Source organism: Oncorhynchus mykiss, chromosome 31, assembly GCF_013265735.2.
Source record: "Oncorhynchus mykiss isolate Arlee chromosome 31, USDA_OmykA_1.1, whole genome shotgun sequence".
NCBI classification, from domain to species: Eukaryota; Metazoa; Chordata; class Actinopteri; order Salmoniformes; family Salmonidae; genus Oncorhynchus; species Oncorhynchus mykiss.
In genome coordinates, this window is record NC_050571.1 from 40,400,564 (window position 1) to 40,425,588 (window position 25,025).

The 25,025-nt window shown below is 46.5% G+C and overlaps 1 protein-coding gene across 3 annotated transcripts in view; it reads left to right on the forward strand.

The window, feature by feature from the left end:
• The window catches only part of LOC110505154 (GPI ethanolamine phosphate transferase 2), a 127,032-nt gene that overhangs the window by 89,030 nt on the left and 12,977 nt on the right, over positions 1 to 25,025 (forward strand). For 2 of the 3 annotated variants that reach the window (XM_021584178.2, XM_021584179.2), the window contains exons 11-13: positions 13,295 to 13,429; positions 13,645 to 13,819; positions 20,279 to 20,439. In XM_021584178.2, the coding sequence (XP_021439853.2) occupies positions 13,295 to 13,429; positions 13,645 to 13,819; positions 20,279 to 20,439 (471 nt within the window). Of the gene's footprint in view, positions 1 to 5,282; positions 5,718 to 13,294; positions 13,430 to 13,644; positions 13,820 to 20,278; positions 20,440 to 25,025 lie in introns of those variants that run through there. The other variant, XM_036970026.1, reaches the window with a different exon arrangement.

Here is a 25,025-nt window from a genome sequence, read left to right on the forward strand (position 1 = left end):
TTGAGTCAATAAGCATTAAAACACTTACGTCATTCCTAACTCAATTTCCGGAAATTAATCAGGGATTTCCCCATGAGGCCAATGGTGACTTTAAAGCCGTTACAGAGTTGGATGGCTGTGATAGGAGAACTGAATATGGCTCAACAACATTGTAGTTTCTCCACAATACTAACCTAATTGACAGAGTGAAAAGAAGGACACCTGTACAGAATAAAAAATATTCCAAAACATACATCCTGTTTGCACTAAAGTAATACTGCAAACAAATGTGGCAAAGCAGTTAACTTTTTGTCCTTAATTAATACAAAGTGTTATGTTTGGGGCAAATCCAATACAACCCATTACTGAGTAGCACTCTCCATATTTTCAAGCATAGTGGTGGCTTCATCATGTTATGGGTATGCTTGTAATCGTTATGTACTGAAGAGTTTTTCAAGATAAAAAAAAAAGACTGAATGGAGCTAACCACAGGCAAATTCCTGGAGAAAATACCTGGTTCAGTTTGCTTTCCACCAGACACTGGGATATTAAGGCCAAATCTACGCTGGAGTTGCTTACCAAGAAGACAGTGAATGTTCCTGAGTGGCCTAGTTGCAGTTTTGACTTAAATCGGCTTGAAGATCTATGGCAAGACTTGAAAATATATGTCTAGCAATGATCAGCAAACAATTTGACAGAGCTTGAAAAACGTTGAAAAGAATGATGGGCAAATATTGTACAATCCAGGTGTGCAAAGCTCTTAGAGACTCACAGCTGTAAGCACTTTCAAATATGAGATAATGAGATATTTCTGTATTTAAATTTCAATACATTTCCAAACATTTCTAAAAACCTGTTTTCACTTTGTCATTATGGGGTATTGTGTGTAGATGGGCGAGAGTGGAAAAAAGCAATTTAATCCATTTTGAAGTCAGGCTGTAACACAACAAAATGTGGAATAAGTCAAGGGGTATGAATACTTCCTGAATTCACTGCATCTCAACATTCTCTCCAATTTTGGTTCAATTGTTCACAAAATGTGTTTTGTTCATTTCTGTGTGGCTATGATCTCTGTCAATACCAAATCTATTCTCAAAATAGAAAGACCTTTGAGCATCCAAGATACCACTGTTTGTTCGTTTCTCATGTCGTCCCTCTTACAGCCTGCTCTCATTAGCAAGTAATGAACACGCAGGTGACTATTTAAACTGTTCTCCCGAAAAGTGACAAAAAATGATCATTACCTAATCATCTTTCCAATCCACTGATACTAATGTGAGGTGTCTTGGCGGGTGTCTCTCATGGGTTTGGAGTCCTCTCTTGAGTGATCCATTGTGCTTCACTCTCCTAGATGGTAGTGCCCGGGACGACACCAGTATCGGGAATATTTTTTCACATGGCGAAAATGAAAACATGAAGCAGACACATCCATTTGGTCCTTTAAAAACCTATTTTATGAAAAATAGTGTGTGCTATAGCTTGGAAAATAAATACATGTGACTCTGGGTGACAACATGATGATGTTTGTTTCCAAAATAAGTTTCCTAAAGATGTTTGGTATTTTATTAGGATCCCCATTAGCTTTTGGAAAAGCAGCAGCTACTCTTCCTGGGGTCCACACAAAACATGAAACATGACATAATACAGAACATTAATAGACAAGAACAGCTCAAGGACAGAACTACACTAACAAGTATTGCAATGCTGGTATCGTCCGGGCCCTACTAGATGGCTGTTCTGGCTTTTTGATGACTGACGTCAGGACACACCCATCTTTTCATTCAAGGCTGTGGGATGTTCCCATCACTGTCATCAGTCAAGTTAACTAGGATACACACCTTGTTCAATAACCATTTATTAATCCCATTTTTTGTAACTTTTAGATTGTGGGAATTGAGAGATACTACTGCCACTGTTGGAGCTAGGAACACAAGCATTTCGCTACAACCGCAATAACATCTGCTAAATATGTGTATGTGACCAATAAAATGTGATTTGATTTGAACCAGTTATACAGGTACTTTAGGAAAGCAGACCGAGACAGACTGCCAGACAGACAAATGGACAGACTGAAAAACACATACTGCAGTCCATGGTGTCCAGAACACTACAGAATCTTCCTCTTGTTTTTTCGGTATGGACTGTCAGTTTATTAGAGTGTGTTATTAGCACCGTTGTTCTGCCGGTGTCTAAATCCCAGGGTTTACATTTCTGTGTGTGGTTTCCCCCCCGAGAGCATTTGCCTCATCACTGCAGAGAGCGAGAGGAGGCTGGCATCATGTCTGCATTTGCTCGTTCTGTACCCATCTGTGCCGCTCACCCCAAACAACACACACTGGCCTCAACGTGCCGTTTGTTTGCCATAATTACAGCTCATTTAATTTGCTGATTGTGTTGCTCCGTGCAATAGCATCCAGCTTAAGCCCGCACACAGGGACCTGTGGAAAAGCCCAGACACCACCACATTTACCTTCACACACAAAAAGAGACTCCTCTTCATCCTCACATAGTCAACCCAGCTAACAAGTCAGCCCCCCCCCCCAGCCATGCTTAGAATAAATACAACAAAACAAGAATTTCCAGCTATGCTTAGCATAAGAACCAAGAAGGGCAGGGATTCTCTCCACCTCGGATTTGTGTTTTAGATAAAACATTTGAATAATATACAAGTGAGAGATGTAGCTAGGGCACAACTCCAGGGTTAGAAGGAACTGCTGGCCATTCATCTGAGGGATGAAGGCTGCAATACAAACCCAGTGAATGAATAATACATTGCGCAACACCTGCTTGACTCCCTCTCCTAGTGAACCAGACCCTTATCCCACTCCTATCACTACAGGCTCCTTAAAATTCAAGGATGTCTGGCCCCTTTCGGGGACAAGCCGTCAGTCTAGTGCGTGTTTGACAATAAGGCGGGCACTTGAGTGTTCTACTTTTATAGGCACCTTATTTATGAAGTGAGGTTTGCCTGGTGAGGGCTTTCCCAGCAGGCTAAACAGGTTTAAATTACATCATAAAACCAGTTGTACTTTCATTATGAAGTAATTTCAAGCATGTTTTGCCCACTAGGTAAGAGGAGTTTTACTGATAATTACTCTGCCTCTCCTTCCCTAGGTACAGCAGCTAGCAGTAAAAATGGCCTAATCCATGCTTATTGTTTAGGTGCACATTTTCATATGTATATCTCTCTATCACGCACACACACACAGACACACACAGACACACACACACACACACACACACACTGAACTAAGGATTGCAGGGGGTTTGCTGTTTGTCAGACTGACTATCTGCACCCTGTCACTCCTGAGGGTCCTCACATTAAAAACTCCTGACTCTTGTTCACACAACCCTGTCTCCATGGTTACCTGCCAGGAGGCTACATGGCATCTACTGTTGTCGTACCTTTTCCCGATGAGCGATGACGCAGAAAATGTTCTGCGTGCCATAATAACAGGCAGAGAAATCATGATTCATTCATCCGTATGGATTTTAGTCAAAGCAGATGTCCTTGTGACTTCTGCTATTACAAATAGCACACATGAATTTGAATCAAGAGGCTGGGAAACTGACTTGTGTTTATCTTTTTGGACTTATCTTTTTTTACGAGGTTGTCGGTGTTTGTCAGAATTGCGTAAGTGTGTAATCGGACCAGTCTAGTTTGGTCAGTGTCAGACTTAGAGGGCACACCTCAGCTGAAAGGAGAAATTACTGTGTTTATCTGTGTACTTGCCTTCATCATATCAATTGCTAAATTCCCTTCAACTCTCCACCTTGTCTAGAATCCAGTGGTCTTGTATCTTATGTACATGGTGCTCGCTCAGGTCTTAACATGTGAAAAAGTTACAGACCAATAGCAATTTTTAAAACATCAAAAAAATATGGAATTGTACACTACAGTCTGGAAAAGATCCAGAGCCTCATTTATAAACGTTGCTTAGGCACAAAAGAAGGCATGCGCCACTTTCGAAGCAAACCTTGGGATTTATACAAATAAATAACTTGACTGGTAAATTTTTGGTCCTTCGCGGACATTTTGACCCATAAGTACGCACATAAACTGGGGAAATTAGAACTGCTACTCCCATGGCGGAAGGGTGAAACTAGAAACGCTTTGAAATTGATACCATTGTGTATAATAAATCGAAATATTACCTCTGACGTATTTTATATGAAGAGTTCCCTGGAGTACACACAAAAAAAAAACACACAAAAAACCTGATTTAGGATAATAAATAAAAAAGGAGATATCGGTTTTTGCAAAATAACCCCTCAAATATGTTGTACAGTTTAAATCGGATCTGTAATTATTAAACAATACTCGCATGTTATGAAATGTATTCTCATAAATAGTAAGGTGAACAGTAGGACAAATTACATTCAAACTGATTCCGTTTTCGATGCCTCAATCGGGCAGATACAAGTACACAGTTTCATATATTGTTATCACATGTTCGTTTCGCAGAACTGTCAATGTGATAATGGCCCGGTCATTGTCTGTTACAATCAGGGTAATTACCACACCTGAAGGTGTTACGCAATTGGGTAGCTTTGACAATCAAACGGGTGGGTATAAAAAGGCATGCAATTACAATGTGTAACGACGCACAATGGCTGCTTTGGCACTGTTGGAAGATTTGGCGAATGGAAGAATTCGGAGAGAGCGAATTCTCAGAGACCAGCAAGATTTACTGGCCAATGATGATGAGTGGCTTAAGAGCCGGTTCCGATTACCAAGAGCTGTTCTCTTGGATCTCTGTGCTGTAGTGGGCCCAGCTTCACAGAGAAGCACCCGCAGAAACCAAGACGTGCCTGTCCCACAACCCTCGGATTTCTGGCACCTTTCAAAGGGATTGGCTGACAGGTCAGGGATCTCTCAGCCAACCTTTAGCCGCGTTATGCCAGACGTGTTAGGCGGTATAATTGGATTGACGCATCTCTACATAATGTTTCCTTACACGGTGGGTGAACAGGCAAATAAAAAGTGCAATTTGCAGCAAGGTCCTTGTGCTATTGACTGCACTCATGTTGCTATATGTTGCTTTCATTAATCGAATGCGTTATCATTCCATTAATGTCAAAATCATATGTGATGCGGACATGGTACTGACTAATGTAGTGGCTCGGTGGCCTGGGTCAACCCATGACTCATTCATATGAAGCAACAGCAGTGTTTGGCGCAGTCTTGAGGCCGGAGCTGTGCGTGATGGCTGGCTTCTAGGTACGGATGAGTAATGTAGAAATTCTAAATCAATTGCAATATTTCTCTACTGCAGTGCCTAACCAATTTACTAACTTTGCAGGCGACAGTGGATATCCCCTCCAGCGGTGGCTGCTCACCCCTTTCACCAATCCACGGAGCGCAGAGGAGAGGAACTACAACGTGCGCCAGGTACGCGCTGTTGTGTAGCTCACCATCGGGCTTCTGAAGGGCAGGTGGCGCTGCCTCGATTCCTCAGGCGGAAACCTTTTGTACAAGCCCCAAATGGTCTGCGACGTTGTGAGGGCGTGTGCTGTGCTACATAATGTGGAACAGCTAAGGAATGTGGCTTTACCCCCTGACACTGTTGGTTGTGTTGGCCCCAACCCCTATCCCAGGCTTTTGAACCAAATGCAGCTGCAGCACCACTGACCCCGCTGGAACACTCAACTCTGGCTCAGCTGCAGCACCACCGACCGCTGCTGGAACACTCAGCTCCTGCTCAGCTGCAGCACCACCGACCCCTGCTGGAACACTCAGCTCCGGCTCAGCTGCAGCACCACCGACCCCTGCTGGAACACTCAGCTCCGGCTCAGCTGCAGCACCACCGACCCCTGCTGGAACACTTAGCTCCGGCTCAGCTGCAGCACCACCGACCCCTGCTGGAACACTCAGCCCCTGCTCAGCTGCAGCACCACCGATCCCACTGGAACACTCAGCTCCGGCTCAGCTGCAGCAACACCGACCCCACTGGAACACTTAGCTCCGGCTCAGCTGCAGCACCACCGACCCCTGCTGGAACACTCAGCCCCTGCTCAGCTGCAGCACCACCGATCCCACTGGAACACTCAGCTCCGGCTCAGCTGCAGCACCACCGACCCCGCTGGAACACTCAGCTCAGCTGCAGCACCACCAACCCCTGCTGGAACACTCAGCTCCAGCTCAGCTGCAGCACCACCGATCCCACTGGAACACTCAACTCTGGCTCAGCTGCAGCACCACCGACCGCTGCTGGAACATTCAGCTCCTGCTCAGCTGCAGCACCACCGACCCCTGCTGGAACACTCAGCTCCGGCTCAGCTGCAGCACCACCGACCCCTGCTGGAACACTCAGCTCCAGCTCAGCTGCAGCACCACTGACCCCTGCTGGAACACTTAGCTCCGGCTCAGCTGCAGCACCACCGACCCCTGCTGGAACACTCAGCCCCTGCTCAGCTGCAGCACCACCGATCCCACTGGAACACTCAGCTCCGGCTCAGCTGCAGCACCACCGACCCCACGGAGCGCAGAGGAGAGGAACTACAACGTGCGCCAGGTACGCGCTGTTGTGGAGCGCACCATCGGGCTTCTGATGGGCAGGTGGCGCTGCCTCGATTCCTCAGGCGGAAACCTTTTGTACAAGCCCCAAATGGTCTGCGACGTTGTGAGGGCGTGTGCTGTGCTACATAATGTGGAACAGCTAAGGAATGTGGCTTTACCCCCTGACACTGTTGGTTGTGTTGGCCCCAACCCCTATCCCAGGCTTTTGAACCAAATGCAGCTGCAGCACCACTGACCCCGCTGGAACACTCAACTCTGGCTCAACTGCAGCACCACCGACCGCTGCTGGAACACTCAGCTCCTGCTCAGCTGCAGCACCACCGACCCCTGCTGGAACACTCAGCTCCGGCTCAGCTGCAGCACCACCGACCCCTGCTGGAACACTCAGCTCCGGCTCACCTGCAGCACCACCGACCCCTGCTGGAACACTTAGCTTCGGCTCAGCTGCAGCACCACCGACCCCTGCTGGAACACTCAGCCCCTGCTCAGCTGCAGCACCACCGATCCCACTGGAACACTCAGCTCCGGCTCAGCTGCAGCACCACCGACCCCACTGGAACACTTAACTCCGGCTCAGCTGCAGCACCACCGACCCCTGCTGGAACACTCAGCTCCTGCTCAGCTGCAGCACCACCAACCCCTGCTGGAACACTCAGCTCCTGCTCAGCTGCAGCACCACCGACCCCACTGGAACACTCAGCTCCGGCTCAGCTGCAGCACCACCGACCCCACTGGAACACTCAGCTCCGGCTCAGCTGCAGCACCACCGACCCCTGCTGGAACACTCAGCACCTGCTCAGCTGCAGCACCACCAACCCCTGCTGGAACACTCAGCTCCTGCTCAGCTGCAGCACCACCGACCCCGCTGGAACACTCAGCTCCTGCTCAGCTGCAGCACCACCGACCCCGCTGGAACACTCAGCTCCGGCTCAGCTGCAGCACCACCGACCCCTGCTGGAACACTCAGCACCTGCTCAGCTGCAGCACCACCAACCCCTGCTGGAACACTCAGCTCCTGCTCAGCTGCAGCACCACCGACCCCGCTGGAACACTCAGCTCCTGCTCAGCTGCAGCACCACCGACCCCGCTGGAAAACTCAGCTCCTGCTCAGCTGCAGCACCACCGACCCCGCTGGAACACTCAGCTCGTGCTCAGCTGCAGCACCCCCGACCCCACTGGAACACTCAGCTCCTGCTCAGCTGCAGCACCACCGACCCTGCTGGAACACTCAACTCTGGCTCAGCTGCAGCACCACCGACCGCTGCTGGAACACTCAGCTCCTGCTCAGCTGCAGCACCACCGACCCCTGCTGGAACACTCAGCTCCGGCTCAGCTGCAGCACCACCGACCCCTGCTGGAACACTCAGCTCCGGCTCAGCTGCAGCACCACCGACCCCTGCTGGAACACTTAGCTTCGGCTCAGCTGCAGCACCACCGATCCCACTGGAACACTCAGCTCCGGCTCAGCTGCAGCACCACCGACCCCACTGGAACACTTAACTCCGGCTCAGCTGCAGCACCACCGACCCCACTGGAACACTCAGCTCCTGCTCAGCTGCAGCACCACCGACCCCGCTGGAACACTCAGCTCCTGCTCAGCTGCAGCACCACCGACCCCGCTGGAACACTCAGCTCATGCTCAGCTGCAGCACCCCCGACCCCACTGGAACACTCAGCTCCTGCTCAGCTGCAGCACCACCGACCCCGCTGGAACACTCAGCTCCTGCTCAGCTGCAGCACCACCAACCCCGCTGGAACACTCAGCTCCGGCTCAGCTGCAGCACCACCGACCCCTGCTGGAACACTCAGCACCTGCTCAGCTGCAGCACCACCAACCCCTGCTGGAACACTCAGCTCCTGCTCAGCTGCAGCACCACCGACCCCGCTGGAACACTCAGCTCCTGCTCAGCTGCAGCACCACCGACCCCGCTGGAACACTCAGCTCCTGCTCAGCTGCAGCACCACCGACCCCGCTGGAACACTCAGCTCGTGCTCAGCTGCAGCACCACCGATCCCACTGGAACACTCAGCTCCTGCTCAGCTGCAGCACCACCGACCCCGCTGGAACACTCAGCTCCTGCTCAGCTGCAGCACCACCGACCCCGCTGGAACACTCAGCTCATGCTCAGCTGCAGCACCCCCGACCCCACTGGAACACTCAGCTCCTGCTCAGCTGCAGCACCACCGACCCCGCTGGAACACTCAACTCTGGCTCAGCTGCAGCACCACCGACCGCTGCTGGAACACTCAGCTCCTGCTCAGCTGCAGCACCACCGACCCCTGCTGGAACACTCAGCTCCGGCTCAGCTGCAGCACCACCAACCCCTGCTGGAACACTCAGCTCCGGCTCAGCTGCAGCACCACCGACCCCTGCTGGAACACTTAGCTTCGGCTCAGCTGCAGCACCACCGACCCCTGCTGGAACACTCAACCCCTGCTCAGCTGCAGCACCACCGATCCCACTGGAACACTCAGCTCCGGCTCAGCTGCAGCACCATCGACCCCACTGGAACACTTAACTCCGGCTCAGCTGCAGCACCACCGACCCCACTGGAACACTCAGCTCCTGCTCAGCTGCAGCACCACCGACCCCGCTGGAACACTCAGCTCCTGCTCAGCTGCAGCACCACCGACCCCGCTGGAACACTCAGCTCCTGCTCAGCTGCAGCACCACCGACCCCGCTGGAACACTCAGCTCGTGCTCAGCTGCAGCACCACCGATCCCACTGGAACACTCAGCTCCTGCTCAGCTGCAGCACCACCGACCCCGCTGGAACACTCAGCTCCTGCTCAGCTGCAGCACCACCGACCCCGCTGGAACACTCAGCTCATGCTCAGCTGCAGCACCCCCGACCCCACTGGAACACTCAGCTCCTGCTCAGCTGCAGCACCACCGACCCCGCTGGAACACTCAACTCTGGCTCAGCTGCAGCACCACCGACCGCTGCTGGAACACTCAGCTCCTGCTCAGCTGCAGCACCACCGACCCCTGCTGGAACACTCAGCTCCGGCTCAGCTGCAGCACCACCAACCCCTGCTGGAACACTCAGCTCCGGCTCAGCTGCAGCACCACCGACCCCTGCTGGAACACTTAGCTTCGGCTCAGCTGCAGCACCACCGACCCCTGCTGGAACACTCAACCCCTGCTCAGCTGCAGCACCACCGATCCCACTGGAACACTCAGCTCCGGCTCAGCTGCAGCACCACCGACCCCACTGGAACACTTAACTCCGGCTCAGCTGCAGCACCACCGACCCCACTGGAACACTCAGCTCCTGCTCAGCTGCAGCACCACCGACCCCGCTGGAACACTCAGCTCCTGCTCAGCTGCAGCACCACCGACCCCGCTGGAACACTCAGCTCATGCTCAGCTGCAGCACCCCCGACCCCACTGGAACACTCAGCTCCTGCTCAGCTGCAGCACCACCGACCCCGCTGGAACACTCAGCTCCTGCTCAGCTGCAGCACCACCAACCCCGCTGGAACACTCAGCTCCTGCTCAGCTGCAGCACCACCAACCCCGCTGGAACACTCAGCGACTAAAAACAATAGAAAACGTCACAATTGTTTGTGTAAATAAATGTTAAATAACTTGAATGCATTTGGTTTACTCTTTTCAAACGAGGGAATACTAATTTACATACCTGGATCATCCAGTGCGTCTTGCATGTCCGTGTCCCCCCCACTCAGGAGGGATTCCCCTTTAATACCGGCAAGTCGCTCATCAAGGGAGGTTGAGCTCCGGTGTCCTCTTTCCCCCACCCGTGGCACAAACACTTTGTCTCTGTAAGGCTATTTGCCGTTTGGCCTACACTTATATCGGAGCATTTCTTTTTTATTTCTGAGAGGTTCCGACCTTCTGAGCCAGCAGCATTCACAATGTCCACCACATGCTGCCACTCTAACTTTTTTGCATTTGTAATGCCCACACTGTGTCCACCAAACAATATATTTTTCCTCGCTTCAACCTCCCCTACAAGAACACTGGGTGCAATTTCTTTTTTTAGCCTTTCTGTTGGGATTTGCCGTCATTGCCGTCATGCAGTCAATATGGATGAATATTAATTAGGAGCGTTTCACTGACTATTCATAAGCAACTATGGGCGTTAAAAGGATGTGATAAGACGCTCGCTCACGTGTGGCAAATTTCAAGTTGATTGTGATTTATTAAGGTAAACCGGCGTGGGACGTGCGTGTGCACTGTGTTATAAGTCAGATTTTTTTTGTTTGTAAGCACTTTCTGTGAATCCTCTGCACAGTTTTATAAATGAGGCCCCTGGACTTTTTTGAACTAAATAGATTCAAGATAGATGAATATTAAAATAGTCTGCCAAGCAAGATGGGCCTAAAACATTTCAGTTCTTGAAGAACAAAATGTGGCATTCGATCAGCACTCGCATGAACAATGAGTCAGTCATCTCCGTCAATCAGTCATGAACAATGAGTCAGTCATCTCCGTCAATCAGTCATGAACAATGAATCAGTCATCAGTTGCTGCAAACGAGAAAGGTCGAGGTTTTGACAATGTGTCCGTTAGCTTGGGGAAAAGTCTGGGAAAAGTCTGCATTTTTATTATCTGACATGGGCAAGCTCACTTTGTATTGGGCCTCAGTCCAACATTATTTTTATTCACCTTTCCCAAGTTCAGAGTACACTTAGCTCTATCCACCTACCCGTTATACTGTCAAATGGATCGATCATTGTTATTTTCCTCTGGGCCCATGGGAGAGTAAAACACTCATGAATAAACAAATTTTACTAGCGTTAGCGCAATGACATGCCAGCTGCTTCCATAGACTTCCAGTCATTGAGCCAGCAACCATCCATTTTAAAGCACGCCTCGGCAGAAATATACAATATAAAGTATTCATACCCCTTGACATATTCCACATTTTGTTGTGTTACAGCCTGAATTCAAAACGGATTACATTTTTTGTTCTCGCACCCATCTAGACACAATACCCCATAATGACAAAGTGAAATCATGTTTTTAGAAATGTTTGCAAATATATTGAGAATAAAATAGAGAAATGTATCATTAACATATTGAGCTCAGGTGCATCTAATTTCCTTTTATCATCCTTGAGATCTCACTACAACTTGATTTCGGTCCACCGGTGGTCAATTCCATTGATGGACATGATTTAGAAAGTGACACACCTGTCAATATATGGGCCCAAAGTTCACAGTGCATGTCAGAGCAGAAATTATACCATGTCCAAGGAACTGTCCGTAGATCTCAGAGAGAATCGTCTTGGGTATGTCTGTATCAGCTTTGCACATCTGGATTTGGGGATTTTCTCCCATTCTTCCTTGCATATTTTTCAAACTCTGTTAAGTTAGATGGGGAGAGGCAGCAATCTTCAAGTCTTTCCACAGATTTTCAATGGGATTCAAGTCTTGGCTTCGGCTGGGCCACTCAAAGACTTTCACATTCTTGTTGTGAAGTCATCCCAGCTTGGTTTTGGATGTATGCTTGGGATCATTGTCATGTTGGAACGTACATCTTCACCCCCAGTCTAAGTTCTATGCACTAAAGCAGGTTCTCGTCAAAGATTTGCTAGTCTCCCAGTCCCTGCTGCTGAAAAGCATCCCTATAGCATGATGCTGCCACCACCGTGCTTCACGGAAGGGATGGTGTTAGAGGGTGATGAGCTGTGCCTGGTTTTCTCCAGACATAGCACTTTGCGTTCAGGCCAACAAGTTCAATTTTTGCCTCATCTGACCACAGAATCTTTTCCTTTATGCTCTGTATTCTGCATGACTTTTTGCAAACTCCAAGCATGCTGTCATGTGCCTTTTTCTCAGGAGTGGCTTCCGTATGGCCACTCTCCCATGAGTCTAGATTGGGGAAGTGCTGCAGAGAATGTTGTCCTTCTCCCATTTCAGCCAAGGAACTCTGTAATTCTATCAGAGTGGTCATTGGGTTCTTGGTCACCTCCATGACCAAGGTCCTTCTTGCCTGGTTGTTCAATTTGGTCGGACACCAGCTCTAGGCAGAGTCTAGGTAGTTCCATATTTTTTTCAATTTCCCAATGATGGAGACCACTGTGCTCTTGGGAACTTTCAACTCTCTAGAAATGTTTTATATATGATATATGCCTCATCACAATTATATCTCTGAGATCTACAGACAGTTCATTGGACTTCATGGCATAGTTTCTGCTCTGACAACTGTGGGACCTTACATAGACAGGTGTGTTTCTTTCTAAATCCTGTCCAAACAATTGAGTTGGCCACAGGTGGACTCCAATCAAGTTGTAGTGACAAAGGAAATTGGATGCACCTGAGCTGAAAGAGTGCCATAGCAAAGGGGTGTGAATATTTATGTAAATTAGATATTTATGTAAATCATTTTAACATTTCTAAAAACCTGTTTTCACTTTGTCATTATGGGGTATTGTGTGTAGATGGGCGAGAGGGAAAAAAGCAATGTAATCCATTTTGAATGCAGGCTGTAACACAACAAAATGTGGAATAAGTCAAGGGGTATGAATACTTTCTCAAGGCACTGTTTATCATCATATTTTATCATCATATTTTTTGCAGCCATTCTTCACTAAAACTGCAACTGCAGATGCTTCTATATTTTTAAAGTGTTGTGTTAAAAAAAAACTGTACGGACAAAACATGTTACTTCAACAAAAAAGACTCAAGAGAAGGTAAGACTAACTAAATCTGAAAACTGGACCTGGGGCTAGTAACAGGCTCTTGGGCAGCCCTTGGACACTCGCATTCCGTGAAAAATGTTCTCAACAGGCTAACTACTTAATCTCATCTCTTTTCTCCCCTCAGGGGGACGATGAAGGCACGCTTCGTGTACGTCTTCATCCTGGGCATCTTCTTCACGGGCTCCAAGGACCTGCTGAGGTCCCAGGTCATCACAGCCGACGCCCGGCTGAAGAGCAGGGGATTGTGGGAAATCTACAGGTAGGTAGCCTACACGGCAAGTAGCCTACAGAATAGAGATGTGGGCTAGCAATCGGCAGGTGGCAATTTTGAATCCTGTTCAGATATTTGTCTGATATTCGTGTACATTGTTTTATTCAAACTTTTTTGAACCACGCAAGTCAGTTTAGAATAAATCATTGTTCTTATTTACTCATATTACATAGTTATTGGACAATAAATACATCTTCTTACAGTGGTGTGGTTCTGTTGGTGGCCCTGTTGTTCCGGGCACACAACCTGCCGGTGCTATGCTGCTGCCTGCTGGTCCAGTCCCTGATGGCCCAGTTCATCTGGAAGAAGCTCCACTATGACGCTGCCCAGACCACCATCATGCACTACTGGTTCGGACAGGCCTTCTTCTACTTCCAGGTAACGGGCGGTTAGATGATATAGTATTCATTGTGGAGTATGTTACTTGTAACCTGGCTATGCCTACACCTGGCTATGACTTTTTAAGAAGGAGTTTGTAGCCTTGGCTTGTGCGAGCCATAAAGGCTCATACAGTGTTTTTCACTAGCGCCGGCTGTCGACTATACAACCTATTACAGACTCATTTTCAGCCTGGTACTTTTTCCACTTAAATTAACTAGGCTACTTTTCAATTCGCTAGTCAGAAATCAGTCTGCCGAGCCCGGTCCCGCTAGAATGAACGATATGCATCTTCTCAGCTATCTATTGATAGGAAAGGCGCCTGTCAGTCACAAAGTGAGCGACGACAGGGAAACGCTGCTGGCGGGACAGCCTCTCGGTACCTGGGTCTGTGTGTTGTGTGCGCTATGGTTGCCGTCACATTTCTTTACACAGAGGGAGAGAGTGTGAATTTGTACATCCTAATGTAACGTTAGTGAATTTGCACGTCCCATATAATGTGGTAATAATTTGTCAAAATCCACTTAGCCAATTGTTTTCTTGCACTTTAATTTATGTTCTTTCGCGTGCAGGGTCCGACATTAACTATGGCCCGCTGGCCCGAGGCCAATGGAAAATTTGTTGGTCGGGCTAGTGGATCTCCTCTGTCGGGCCAGTAACTTTTCAGCACATTTTTGCATTCCAGTTCAACATTTACCTCCTCTGTCACAGTCTACCATTGAAAACCGTTGAAGACTACACAGGTAAATGCCATGCTATTTGAGCAATATGATCGGCCATTTATTCATGCATAACCACGCTCCTGCGGGTCACAACTTCTCGAGTAACTTGAGCAGTACACGAGTTGACGTCTTCACACAGCAAACGCGAGTTGTCCAGCGCAAAAAGAAGCACCCATCAATCTACTCGCTGCGCTTATTTATTTACATTCACAAAAGTAAACCTTCAATAGGGAACACACTAGCAATATGCTGGCTACTGTTGATAGAAAGCTGCAAAAAGACACCTAGCATTCCTCTTGGCTAGCCTACTGTAGCCATGTCGATATCTAGTGGTGGAGAGTCGACTCCAAAATAATAGATTATTTGACTTCTTTCCCATCAACTCCCAAGATTCAGTATTTTTGCAACGGAGGAGAATGAGTAGTTGCCGTTGGCTACTTCCAAGAACACAAACTCTTGCATCTTTCACAGCAAAGAAAGAGCGATCTAGTGATGGAGAGAGTGTGTAGGTGCACAGCCAGGCATACCAGGCAGACATTCAGAACTGTGCATCGGTAATGAAAGCTGTATCTCACAATGTCTCAAGTTCACTAAAGTAGGGGCTATCAATGAGTAGGCTATTCTACACGCAATAGACCAAAGACTAAACAGACACTCAAATCTTTTATAGCAAATAGAATGAGCAGGCGAGGCAGTGAGGGAGAGAGTAGAGGGGCAGGCAGACAGACAGACAGTTGGAACAGTGCGAATAGGCCCCTGGCGTGGTGTAAACCCCTGCAGCCCTATGGGCCCGTCATCTCGCACCTATGTCAAATGACCTACTACATGGGTAGTAGGTGAGTCAAACAGACAATATACTTGTCATGTATCTAATTAGCCTATTTCTCAGAGGGCACCGGTGGCAGCCTACCTCAGCTTCCTAACTGGTTATGAAGTTTTAAAAAGTTATGTGAATCAGGTCAGACTCGGAGGGAGAGCGAGTTGGTCAACAAAAAGCAAGGCCAAGTGTTGCACAAAAAAACGCAGCAAAAAAAGCTTGATCTGATCAAGATCGTGCAAAATTACTGAAGATCACATCAGCAAAGCTACCACCTCTTCCTCAACAGACGAAACACCATCGCATTTGGAAGCTAGCCAACTGACTTGCGGATACCTTACTGCCCGGGCCCGGTAATGACAGTGGCCTTGCTCCTCCTCCTTCTTCCTCTTTTTGAGAATAGTGACAGTTCCTCTAGTGAGAGTGCCGGCCCTCCTCATCCTCCTCTCCCAGACCCAACAGCACTCATGAGAGTAACGTGTATGTTTATTCAGAAAAATTATATTGGTTAATTCATTTTATAATCTATAATGTTTGAATTTCCCAATTGAATTACTGAACAAGTAAATACACTGAACAAACATGTAAAGTGTTGGTCCCATGTTTTATGAGCTGAAATGAAATTTTATTCCTTTTCATGGTTTTGAGTGCGAGTACTTTTTGAACTCTACAGATATTTTCTCACCCACGCAACGGCCGCCTTTCATTCTAGCCTGAGCGCAAACCCTCATATTGGCTTTCTACTGAAATAAAAGATCCAAGAAATGTTCCATAAAGCTTATTTCTCTAAAATGCTGTTCACAAATTTATTTATATCCCTGTTAGGGAACATTTCTCCTTTGCCAAGATAATTCATCCACCTGACAGGTATGGCTTATAAAGAAGCTGATTTAACAGCATGATCCTTATACAAGTGCACCTTTTGCTGAAGACAATAACAGGCCACTCTAAAATGTGCAGTTTTGTCACACAACTCAATAACACAGATGTCTGAAGTTTTGAACGAGCATGCAATTGGCATGCTGACTGCAGAAATGTCCACCAGAGCTGTTGACTGAGAATGTAATGTTCATTTCTCTACCATAAGCCGCCTCCGTCATTTTAGAGAATTTGGCAGTACATCTAACCGGCCTCACAACCACAGACCACGTGTACCCATGCCAACCAAAGACCTCCACATCCGGCTTCTTCACCTACGTGATCGTCTGAGACCAGCCCACCCGGACAGCTGATGAAACTGAGTTTGCACAACCGAGGAATTTCTGCACAAATTGTCAGAAACCGTTTCAGGGAAGCGCATCTGCATGCTCAGTCCTCACCAGAGTCTTGACCTGACTGCTGTTTGGCATTGTAACCAACTTCAGTGGGTAAATGCTCTCCTTCGATGGCCACTGGCACTTTGGAGAAGTTTGCTCTTCATGGATGAATCGTAGTTTCAACTGTACCGGGCAGATGTCAGACAGTGTGTATGCCATGATGTGGGCGAGGGGTTTGCTGGTATGGGCAGGCATAAGCTATGGAGAACGACCACAATTGCATTTTATCTATGGCAATTTGAATGCGCAGAGATACCGTTATGTGATCCTGAGGCCCATTGTCATGCCATTCATCCGCTGCCATCACCTCATGTTTCAGCATGATAATGCCATGCGCTGTGTCGCAAGGATCTGTACACAAATCCTGGAAGCTGAAAATGTCCTAGTTCTTCCATGGCCTGCATACTCACCAGATATGTCAACCATTGAACATGGTTGGGATGCTCTGGGTCGATGTGTATGACAGCGTTTTAGTTCCCGCCAATATCCAGCAAATTCTTACAGCCATTGAAGAGGAGTGGGACAACATTCCACAGGCCACAATCAACAGCCTGATCAACTCCATGTGAAGAAGATGTGTCGAAGCTGCATGAGGCAAATGGTGGTCACATCAAATACTGACTGGTTTTCTGATCCACGCCTCTACCTTTTTAAAAAAAGGTATCTGATGTGATCAAAGCAAAAATAGCCTACATGAAAGTAAGGGAGTGTAAACATTATTGTTTCTAGTTTTGGTTAGTTACAATTGAAGTGTCCTGGCATCCGTTCAAAAGATCAGGTCGATCAGACCACGCTGCTGAAATGAGAGGATCGCATTAAAAATGTCGCAAAGGCATGCCCGCTGATGATTAAACAGCTTCATGTCAAATTGATTGTCCATTCGTCTCACGTGGACGTCTTGTCACATTTTCATCAACTAAAATGAAAACGTATTTGTTACAGTTATCGTTTTTTTCATGGCATCTTGTTATCGTTACTTGTTTTCGTAAGGAAAAATAAGATGTTGACACATTTTTGGCTTGTCTCAATAAAACTGTAACCTAGTCCTACTGTAGGCCGAGTTGAACAGCCCAATGTCCTGAGACTCCGATTGTAGCCAGTCCATGGTCAGCAGCGTACCCTGCATCCCACTGCTGGCTTGCTTCTGAAGCTAAACAGGGTTGGTCCTGGTTGGTCCCTGGATGGGAGACCAGATGCTGCTGGAAGTGGTGTTGGAGGGCCAGTTGGAGGCACCCTTTCATCTGGTTTAAAAAATACCCAAGGGCAGTAATTGGGGACATTGCCTCATGTAGGATGCTGTCTTTCAGATGGGATGTTAAACGGGTGTCCTGGCTCTCTGTGGTCACTAAAGAGCCCATGGCACTTATGGTAAGAGTAGGGGTGTTAATCCTGGTGTCCTGGCTAAATTCCCAATCTGGCCCTCATACCATCACGGCCACCTAATCATCCCCAGCTTACAATTGGCTCATTCATCCGCCCTCCTCTCCCCTGTAACTATTCCCCAGGTCGTTGCTGTAAATGAGAATGTTTTCTCAGATGACTTACCTGGTAAAATAAGGGTTAAATAACAAAGTAAATTAAAATGGTCAGCTGTGTGGAACTTTTGAACATACATTGCATTCAGAAAGTAATCACACCCCTTAACTTTTTACATTTGTTTTTTGTGTTACAAGGTGGAATTAAAATTGATTTATTGGCATAGTTTTGTCAACAATCTACACCAAATACTCTCTAATGTAAAAGTGGAAGAAAAATTCTAACATACTGTATGTAAGAAAAATATATATTAAAATAAAACACTAATATGTCTTGGTTACATAAGTATTCAACCCCCTGAGCCAATACATGTTTGTGATTACAGCTGTGAGTCTTTCTGGGTAAGTCTCTAAGAGCTTTGCACACCTGGATGGTACAATATTTTTTGATCAATGCTAGACAGTGATTTTCAAGACGATTTTAGTTAAAAACTGTAACTAGGCCACTCAGGAACATTCAATGTCATCTTGGTAAGCAACTCCAGTGTATATTTGGCCTGAACCTGAATCAGGTTTACCTCTAGGATGTTGCCTGTGCTTAGCTCTATTCTGTTTCTTTTTTTTATCCAGAAAACTTAATGGTTACATGCATACCCATAACATGATGCAGCCACCACTATACTTGAAAATATGGAGAGTGGTACTCATTAATGTGTTGTGTTGGATTTGCCCCAAACATAACACTTTGTATTCAGGATGTGAAGTTAATTTCTTTGCCACATTTTTTGCAGTATTACTTTAGTGCCTTGTTGCAAACAAGATGCATGTTTTGAAATAGTTGTATTCTGTACAGGTTTCCTTCTTTTCACTCTGTCATTTAGGTTAGTGTTGTCGAGTAACTACAATGTTGTTGATCCAGCCTCAGTTTTCTCCGATCACAGCCATTAAACTGTAACTGTTTTAAAATCACCATTGGCCTCATGGTGGAATCCCCTAGTGGTTTCCTTCCTCTCCAGCAACTGAGTTAGGAAGGACACCTGTATCTTTGTAGTGACTGGGTGTATTGATACACTATCCAAAGTGTAACTAATAACTTCATCATGCTCAAGGGGATATTCGATGTCTTCTTTTTTTTTTTTTTATTATTATTTTTTGCGATGCATTGGAAAGCCTCCCTGGTCTTTTCGGTTGAATCTTTGTTTGAAATTCACTGCTCGACTGAGGGACCTTACAGATAATTGTATGTGCGGGCTACAGAGATGTAGTAGTCATTCAAAAACCATGCATTTATTTTGCAGTGAGTCCATGCAACTTATTTACTCCTGAACTTGCCATAAAACAAAAGTAAACGGTTGTGATTACTCTCGAAGGCACTGTACATGATCCACTCATATGGTGTTGGGTTTGTCCGTTGGAGGGTGGCGTTGCCCTGGCACACACAGATCCTTTCACACACACACACACACACATACACACCCAGGCGAGAGAGAGGGGAGCTAGTGGCCTTCATCAGCCAGTGAATTAATTCAGCTCCCGCTGCAGTCGCCGAGAGCTCTTCCATCACATCTGTGTCACTCCTGAGCCCTCGTCAGGAAATGGAAAGGGGAATGAGACTGAGCCAAAGAGAGTGGGGAGGAGGAGAGATGAGGTGGAGGGGAAGGGAGATTTCACCCAGTCACTGCAACCCTTACAAGGCCAGAGAGTTGACAGACAGCGAGCTTTGAATAGCTAGCTACCTGGGAAGTGGAGGAGCATGCAGGAGACTGACACATTTTATTCATATCATCTTCTGACTTCTTTCAAAAGTTAACATGGAGTGTATTGTGCAATCTTCATATATATACAATGGGGAGAACAAGTATTTGATACACAGACCTCTACATGCTTTGTAAGTAGGAAAACCTGCAAAATCGGCAGTGTATCGAATACTTGTTCTCCCCACTGTATGTTCATTTTAGGTCAGCTACACTAGCTACATTAGCTAACTTATGTACTTTGTCTAACTAAGTTCCTTTAGCAACGTTACTTAGCTACTTTGTCTACTTCGTAATAAGTTAGCTAAGTAAGTTAAGGTTAGTTGTGAAAATGAAGCTTAATAAAACGTACGTCTTCTGTTTGTCTGTCTGTAGGGAAACTCCAACAGCATAGCCACTGTGGACATCTCGGTTGGCTTTGTGGGACTGGAGAGCTACGTAGAAGCCCCGGCTGTCTTCCTCACCGCCCTCAGCACATACGCCGGGCCCCTGCTCTGGGCTTCCCACCTCATCTGCTACCTCAGCTCCGAAAACAGGTCAGTTACTGTACACTCACGGCAGTGAATGTCAATAGTGATGATTCATTCAGAAGTTAATTCATTCCAACTTACACTGATTCACAACAGCCCAGGAACCAGCTAACCATATGTTTATCTTGGCAATTTTGTGTTTATCTTACTGTAGCAGACCAATGATAAAGTAGAAGATTTAGCAAGATTTTTCAAATTAGTTATTTTTCCAGTATAAAATGAAAAGCCTTGAAATGTATTATTTAGGATGCCCATATATATATACTCAAAACATTGATTCTGCCTAAAACAAGAGGCTGGCGAAACAGTCTGGAATTTCAATTAATTCACGGAAATTGAATTGAGCACGACCATGCCATGATACATAAAGCCGAAAGGGGGAAGAAACCCAACATTTCAACAGAGACAAAGGACTCTGTATATTCCTCCCATCTAGCATGAAACTGCAGTGTGTAATTATTGGGACAGGATCATAATGCGATGACGATGATGAAGACGACGACGCCTTGGCCACGTGCCAATTTATTATGGAATTAAAACAGCAGTGCAGCAAGCTACCCCTGGATGTTATTTGCAAAAGATGCGAGAGATCGTTTCGAACATTTTGTACATCGTTTTAATGCCTTGCGCCTCTAATTGATTTTCTCATGAATTCATACAACAGGTTAGTCACCTAGAGCAAAATTCAAAGAGCATAACTTAAAAGAAAGAGATGATTAATAAATGAGCGAGGTGTGCTACCCCACGTCTTGAATGTATATACATTACGCTATGCATCACAGATTGTGTGTTAAAGAGAAGCTGTAAGCAAAGTTATGGAATGGAAAGAAGGGATGGGGCACACAGAGGAAATCAGAGAGCTGTTTGTTGGGTGGACGGTTTTTTTTCCCCCCTTTAAAGGGGCCTTTTATCATTAAGCTCCTGTAAGCCTCTTTGTTACTGGCATCTAATTCCAATTAGGCTGATTGATAACTAGCTTCATACCGCAATCAAAGCAGACCGTAAAGCCCAGTCCAACATGGGGGCCTCCTTCTCTCAACGCACGCCAGCCTTTCAATAATTGATGAAAACGATGGCTGCTGAGTTGATCCTCCCTCCAGGAGCCATCGTCTTGGAGAGGGGAAAGAGGACTTATGCACACACACACATACAGGAAGTTTTCATACCCCCTTGACTTATTAGACATTTTGTTGGGTGACAGCCTAAATGCAGAATGGGTTTATTTGATTTTCTTCTCACCCATCTACACACAATACCCCTTAATGACAAAGTGAAAACAGGTTTTTAGAAATGTTTGCAAATTTATTGAAAGTGAAATCGAGAAATATTTAATTTACATAAGTATTCACACCCCTGAGTCAATACTTTGTAGAAGCACCTTTGACAGCGATTACAGCTGTGAGTCTTTCTGGGTAAGACTCTCAACTGGATTGTGTAACATTTTCCCATTATTATTTTCTAAATTCTTCAAGCTCTGCCAAATTGATTGTCAAATCATTGCTAGACAACCATTTTCAGGTCTTGCCATAGATTTTCAAGTTGAGTTGACCTTGTTGACCCGTGTTCTAGGTTATTGTCCTGCTGAAAAGGGAATTCATCTCCTAGTGTCTGGTGGAAAGCAGACAGAATCAGACTGAATTGCTTTGGATCTAAGCACAATTTTGTCTGTGCTTAGATCCATTCCATTTTTTTTATTTTCCTGAAAAACTCCCCAGTCCTTTTAACAATTACAAGCATACCCATAACATGATGCAGCCACCACTGTGTTCAGCAAGTTTTTAATCCTGAACTTATTTAGACTTGATGAATACTGATTGACACAACACATTTCAGCTTTAATTGTTTTATTAATTACTTTTTTATTTATTTATGGAAAACACAATTCCACTTTGATATTATGGGGTATTGTGCGTAGGCCTATAAATTCAGGCTGTAGCACAACAAAATGTGAAAAAAGTAAAGGGGTGTGAATACTTTCTGAAGGCACTGTATGTCCTTGTCAAATCTGTGCAGACTGCACCCAATTGGAAAATAGATGGTGCAAACACATTGCCAGGGCTGTGTTTCTGAGTGTCAAAAGGGGCTAGTTCTCTAAAGATCAGTAAATTCAACTTCTTTAGCTCCAGAGATCTAGAGGTGGTATCCCTTAACGCACATCCTGTATCCCACACTCCTTTACAAGCAGTCATCCCTCTTTAATCCTGCTCCCTGGAGGATAGGGTCAGGATAGAGGTAGCGCACCAGATGAATACTAAAGACAGCCCAAAAGGAGGACGGGAAGTAAAGTGAGAGGGAGAGGATATGGGACAGGCTTGGAAGCGCATTACTAATGCCTGATCTCGTTTCTCTTCAGGTAGCTTCAGGTAGAAACCTTTGCCTAGGACATGACATTAACACTACAACTGTCTTAGGCCAACAGCCACCGACATTCTGATTTTGTAAAAAAAAAAAAAAAATGCCCCAGAAATTGCAATGCCCTCCATCTTCCCTGATTTTTCCTAAATATGTATATTTTACATTGCTCAGTTGTCAGAATTGTTTTAAGTAAGACAAATGTGCCAAAAGGGCATTGGTACCCATGCGTCAGTCTCCTCACTGAATGAATGTCGTCACTGTTTCAATCTACAAATGAACTTGATCAAATGGATTACACTGTAGTGTTTTTATGATAAGGAAAACCAAAATAGTCTATAGGCTTACATTTTTCACTAGGACTTTGTGGAGTTATACAAAACATATCCTTGAGTCTATCTTAACTATTTTAGTTGTATTTTTAGATGGATATATTTCCACAAATAATTGGAATTCATCCTTTTACAATTGTTGATGCACTATTTATCAAGCCTTGGTGCTTATGTTTGCGCATCTTGCAGGTTGATATGCATCTGACGCGTATGCTAAAGGGGATGCCCGGCAACTTTTTCTAGCGGGTACTTATAGGCTGAAAGGCTGTTCATTTCTAGTGTTAACAGACACCTGATTTGCCAGATGCAAGGCAGGTGTCTCCTGCGGCATAGGAATGGGGCTGTATAGAGATGAGAGATGTGACCACCACAGCAAAGAGAAGACAAATGTACACTGCTCAAAAAAATGAAGGGAACACTAAAATAACACATCCTAGATCTGAATGAATGAAAAATTCTTTACATAGTTGAATGTTCTGACAGCAAAATCACACAAAAATGATCAATGGAAATCAAATGTATCAACCCATGGAGGTCTGGAATGAAAGTGGAAAACCACACTACAGGCTGATCCAACATTGATCCAACAGTCAAAATTAGGCTCAGTAGTGTGTGTGGCCTCCACGTGCCTGTATGACCTCCCTACAACGCCTGGGCATGCTCCTGATGAGGTGGCAGATGGTATCCTGAGGGATCTCCTCCCAGACCTGGACTAAAGCATCTTCCAACTCCTGGACAGTCTGTGGTGCATGGAGCGAGACATAATGTCCCAGATGTGCTCAATTGGATTCAGGTCTGGGGAACGGGCGGGCCAGTCCATAGCATCAATGCCTTCCTCTTGCAGGAACTGCTGACACACTCCAGCCACATGAGGTCTAGCATTGTCTTGCATTAGGAGGAACCCAGGGCCAACCGCACCAGCATATGGTCTCACAAGGGGTCTGAGGATCTCATCTCGGTACCTAATGGCAGTCAGGCTACCTCTGGCGAGCACATGGAGGGCTCTGCGGCCCCCCAAAGAAATGCCACCCCACACCATGACTAACCCACCGCCAAACCGGTCATGCTGGAGGATGTTGCAGGCAGCAGAACGTTCTCCACGGCGTCTCCAGACTCTGTCACGTCTGTCACATGTGCTCAGTGTGAACCTGCTTTCATCTGTGAAGAGCACAGGGCGCCAGTGGCGAATTTGCCAATCTTGGTGTTCTCTGGCAAATGCCAAACGTCCTGCACGGTGTTGGGCTGTAAGCACAACCCCCACCTGTGGACGTCGGGCCCTCATACCACCCTCATGTAGTCTGTTTCTGACCGTTTGAGCAGACACATGCACATTTGTGGCCTGCTGGAGGTCATTTTGCAGGGCTCTGGCAGTGCTCCTCCTTGCACAAAGGCGGAGGTAGCGGTCCTGCTGCTGGGTTGTTGCCCTCCTACGGCCTCCTCCACGTCTCCTGATGTACTGGCCTGTCTCCTGGTAGCGCCTCTATGCTCTGGACACTACGCTGACAGACACAGCAAACCTTCTTGCCACAGCTCGCATTGATGTGCCATCCTGGATGAGCTGCACTACCTAAGCCACTTGTGTGGGTTGTTGACTCCGTCTCATGCTACCACTAGAGTGAAAACACCGCCAGCATTCAAAAGTGACCAAAACATCAGCCAGGAAGCATAGGAACTGAGAAGTGGCCTGTGTTCACCACCTGCAGAACCACTCCTTTATTGGGGGCGTCTTGCTAATTGCCTATAATTTCCACCTGTTGTCTATTCCATTTGCACAACAGCATGTGAAATTTATTGTCAATCAGTGTTGCTTCCTAAGTGGACAGTTTGATTTCACAGAAGTGTGATTGACTTGGAGTTACATTGTGTTGTTTAAGTGTTCCCTTTATTTTTTTGAGCATTGTATTTCTA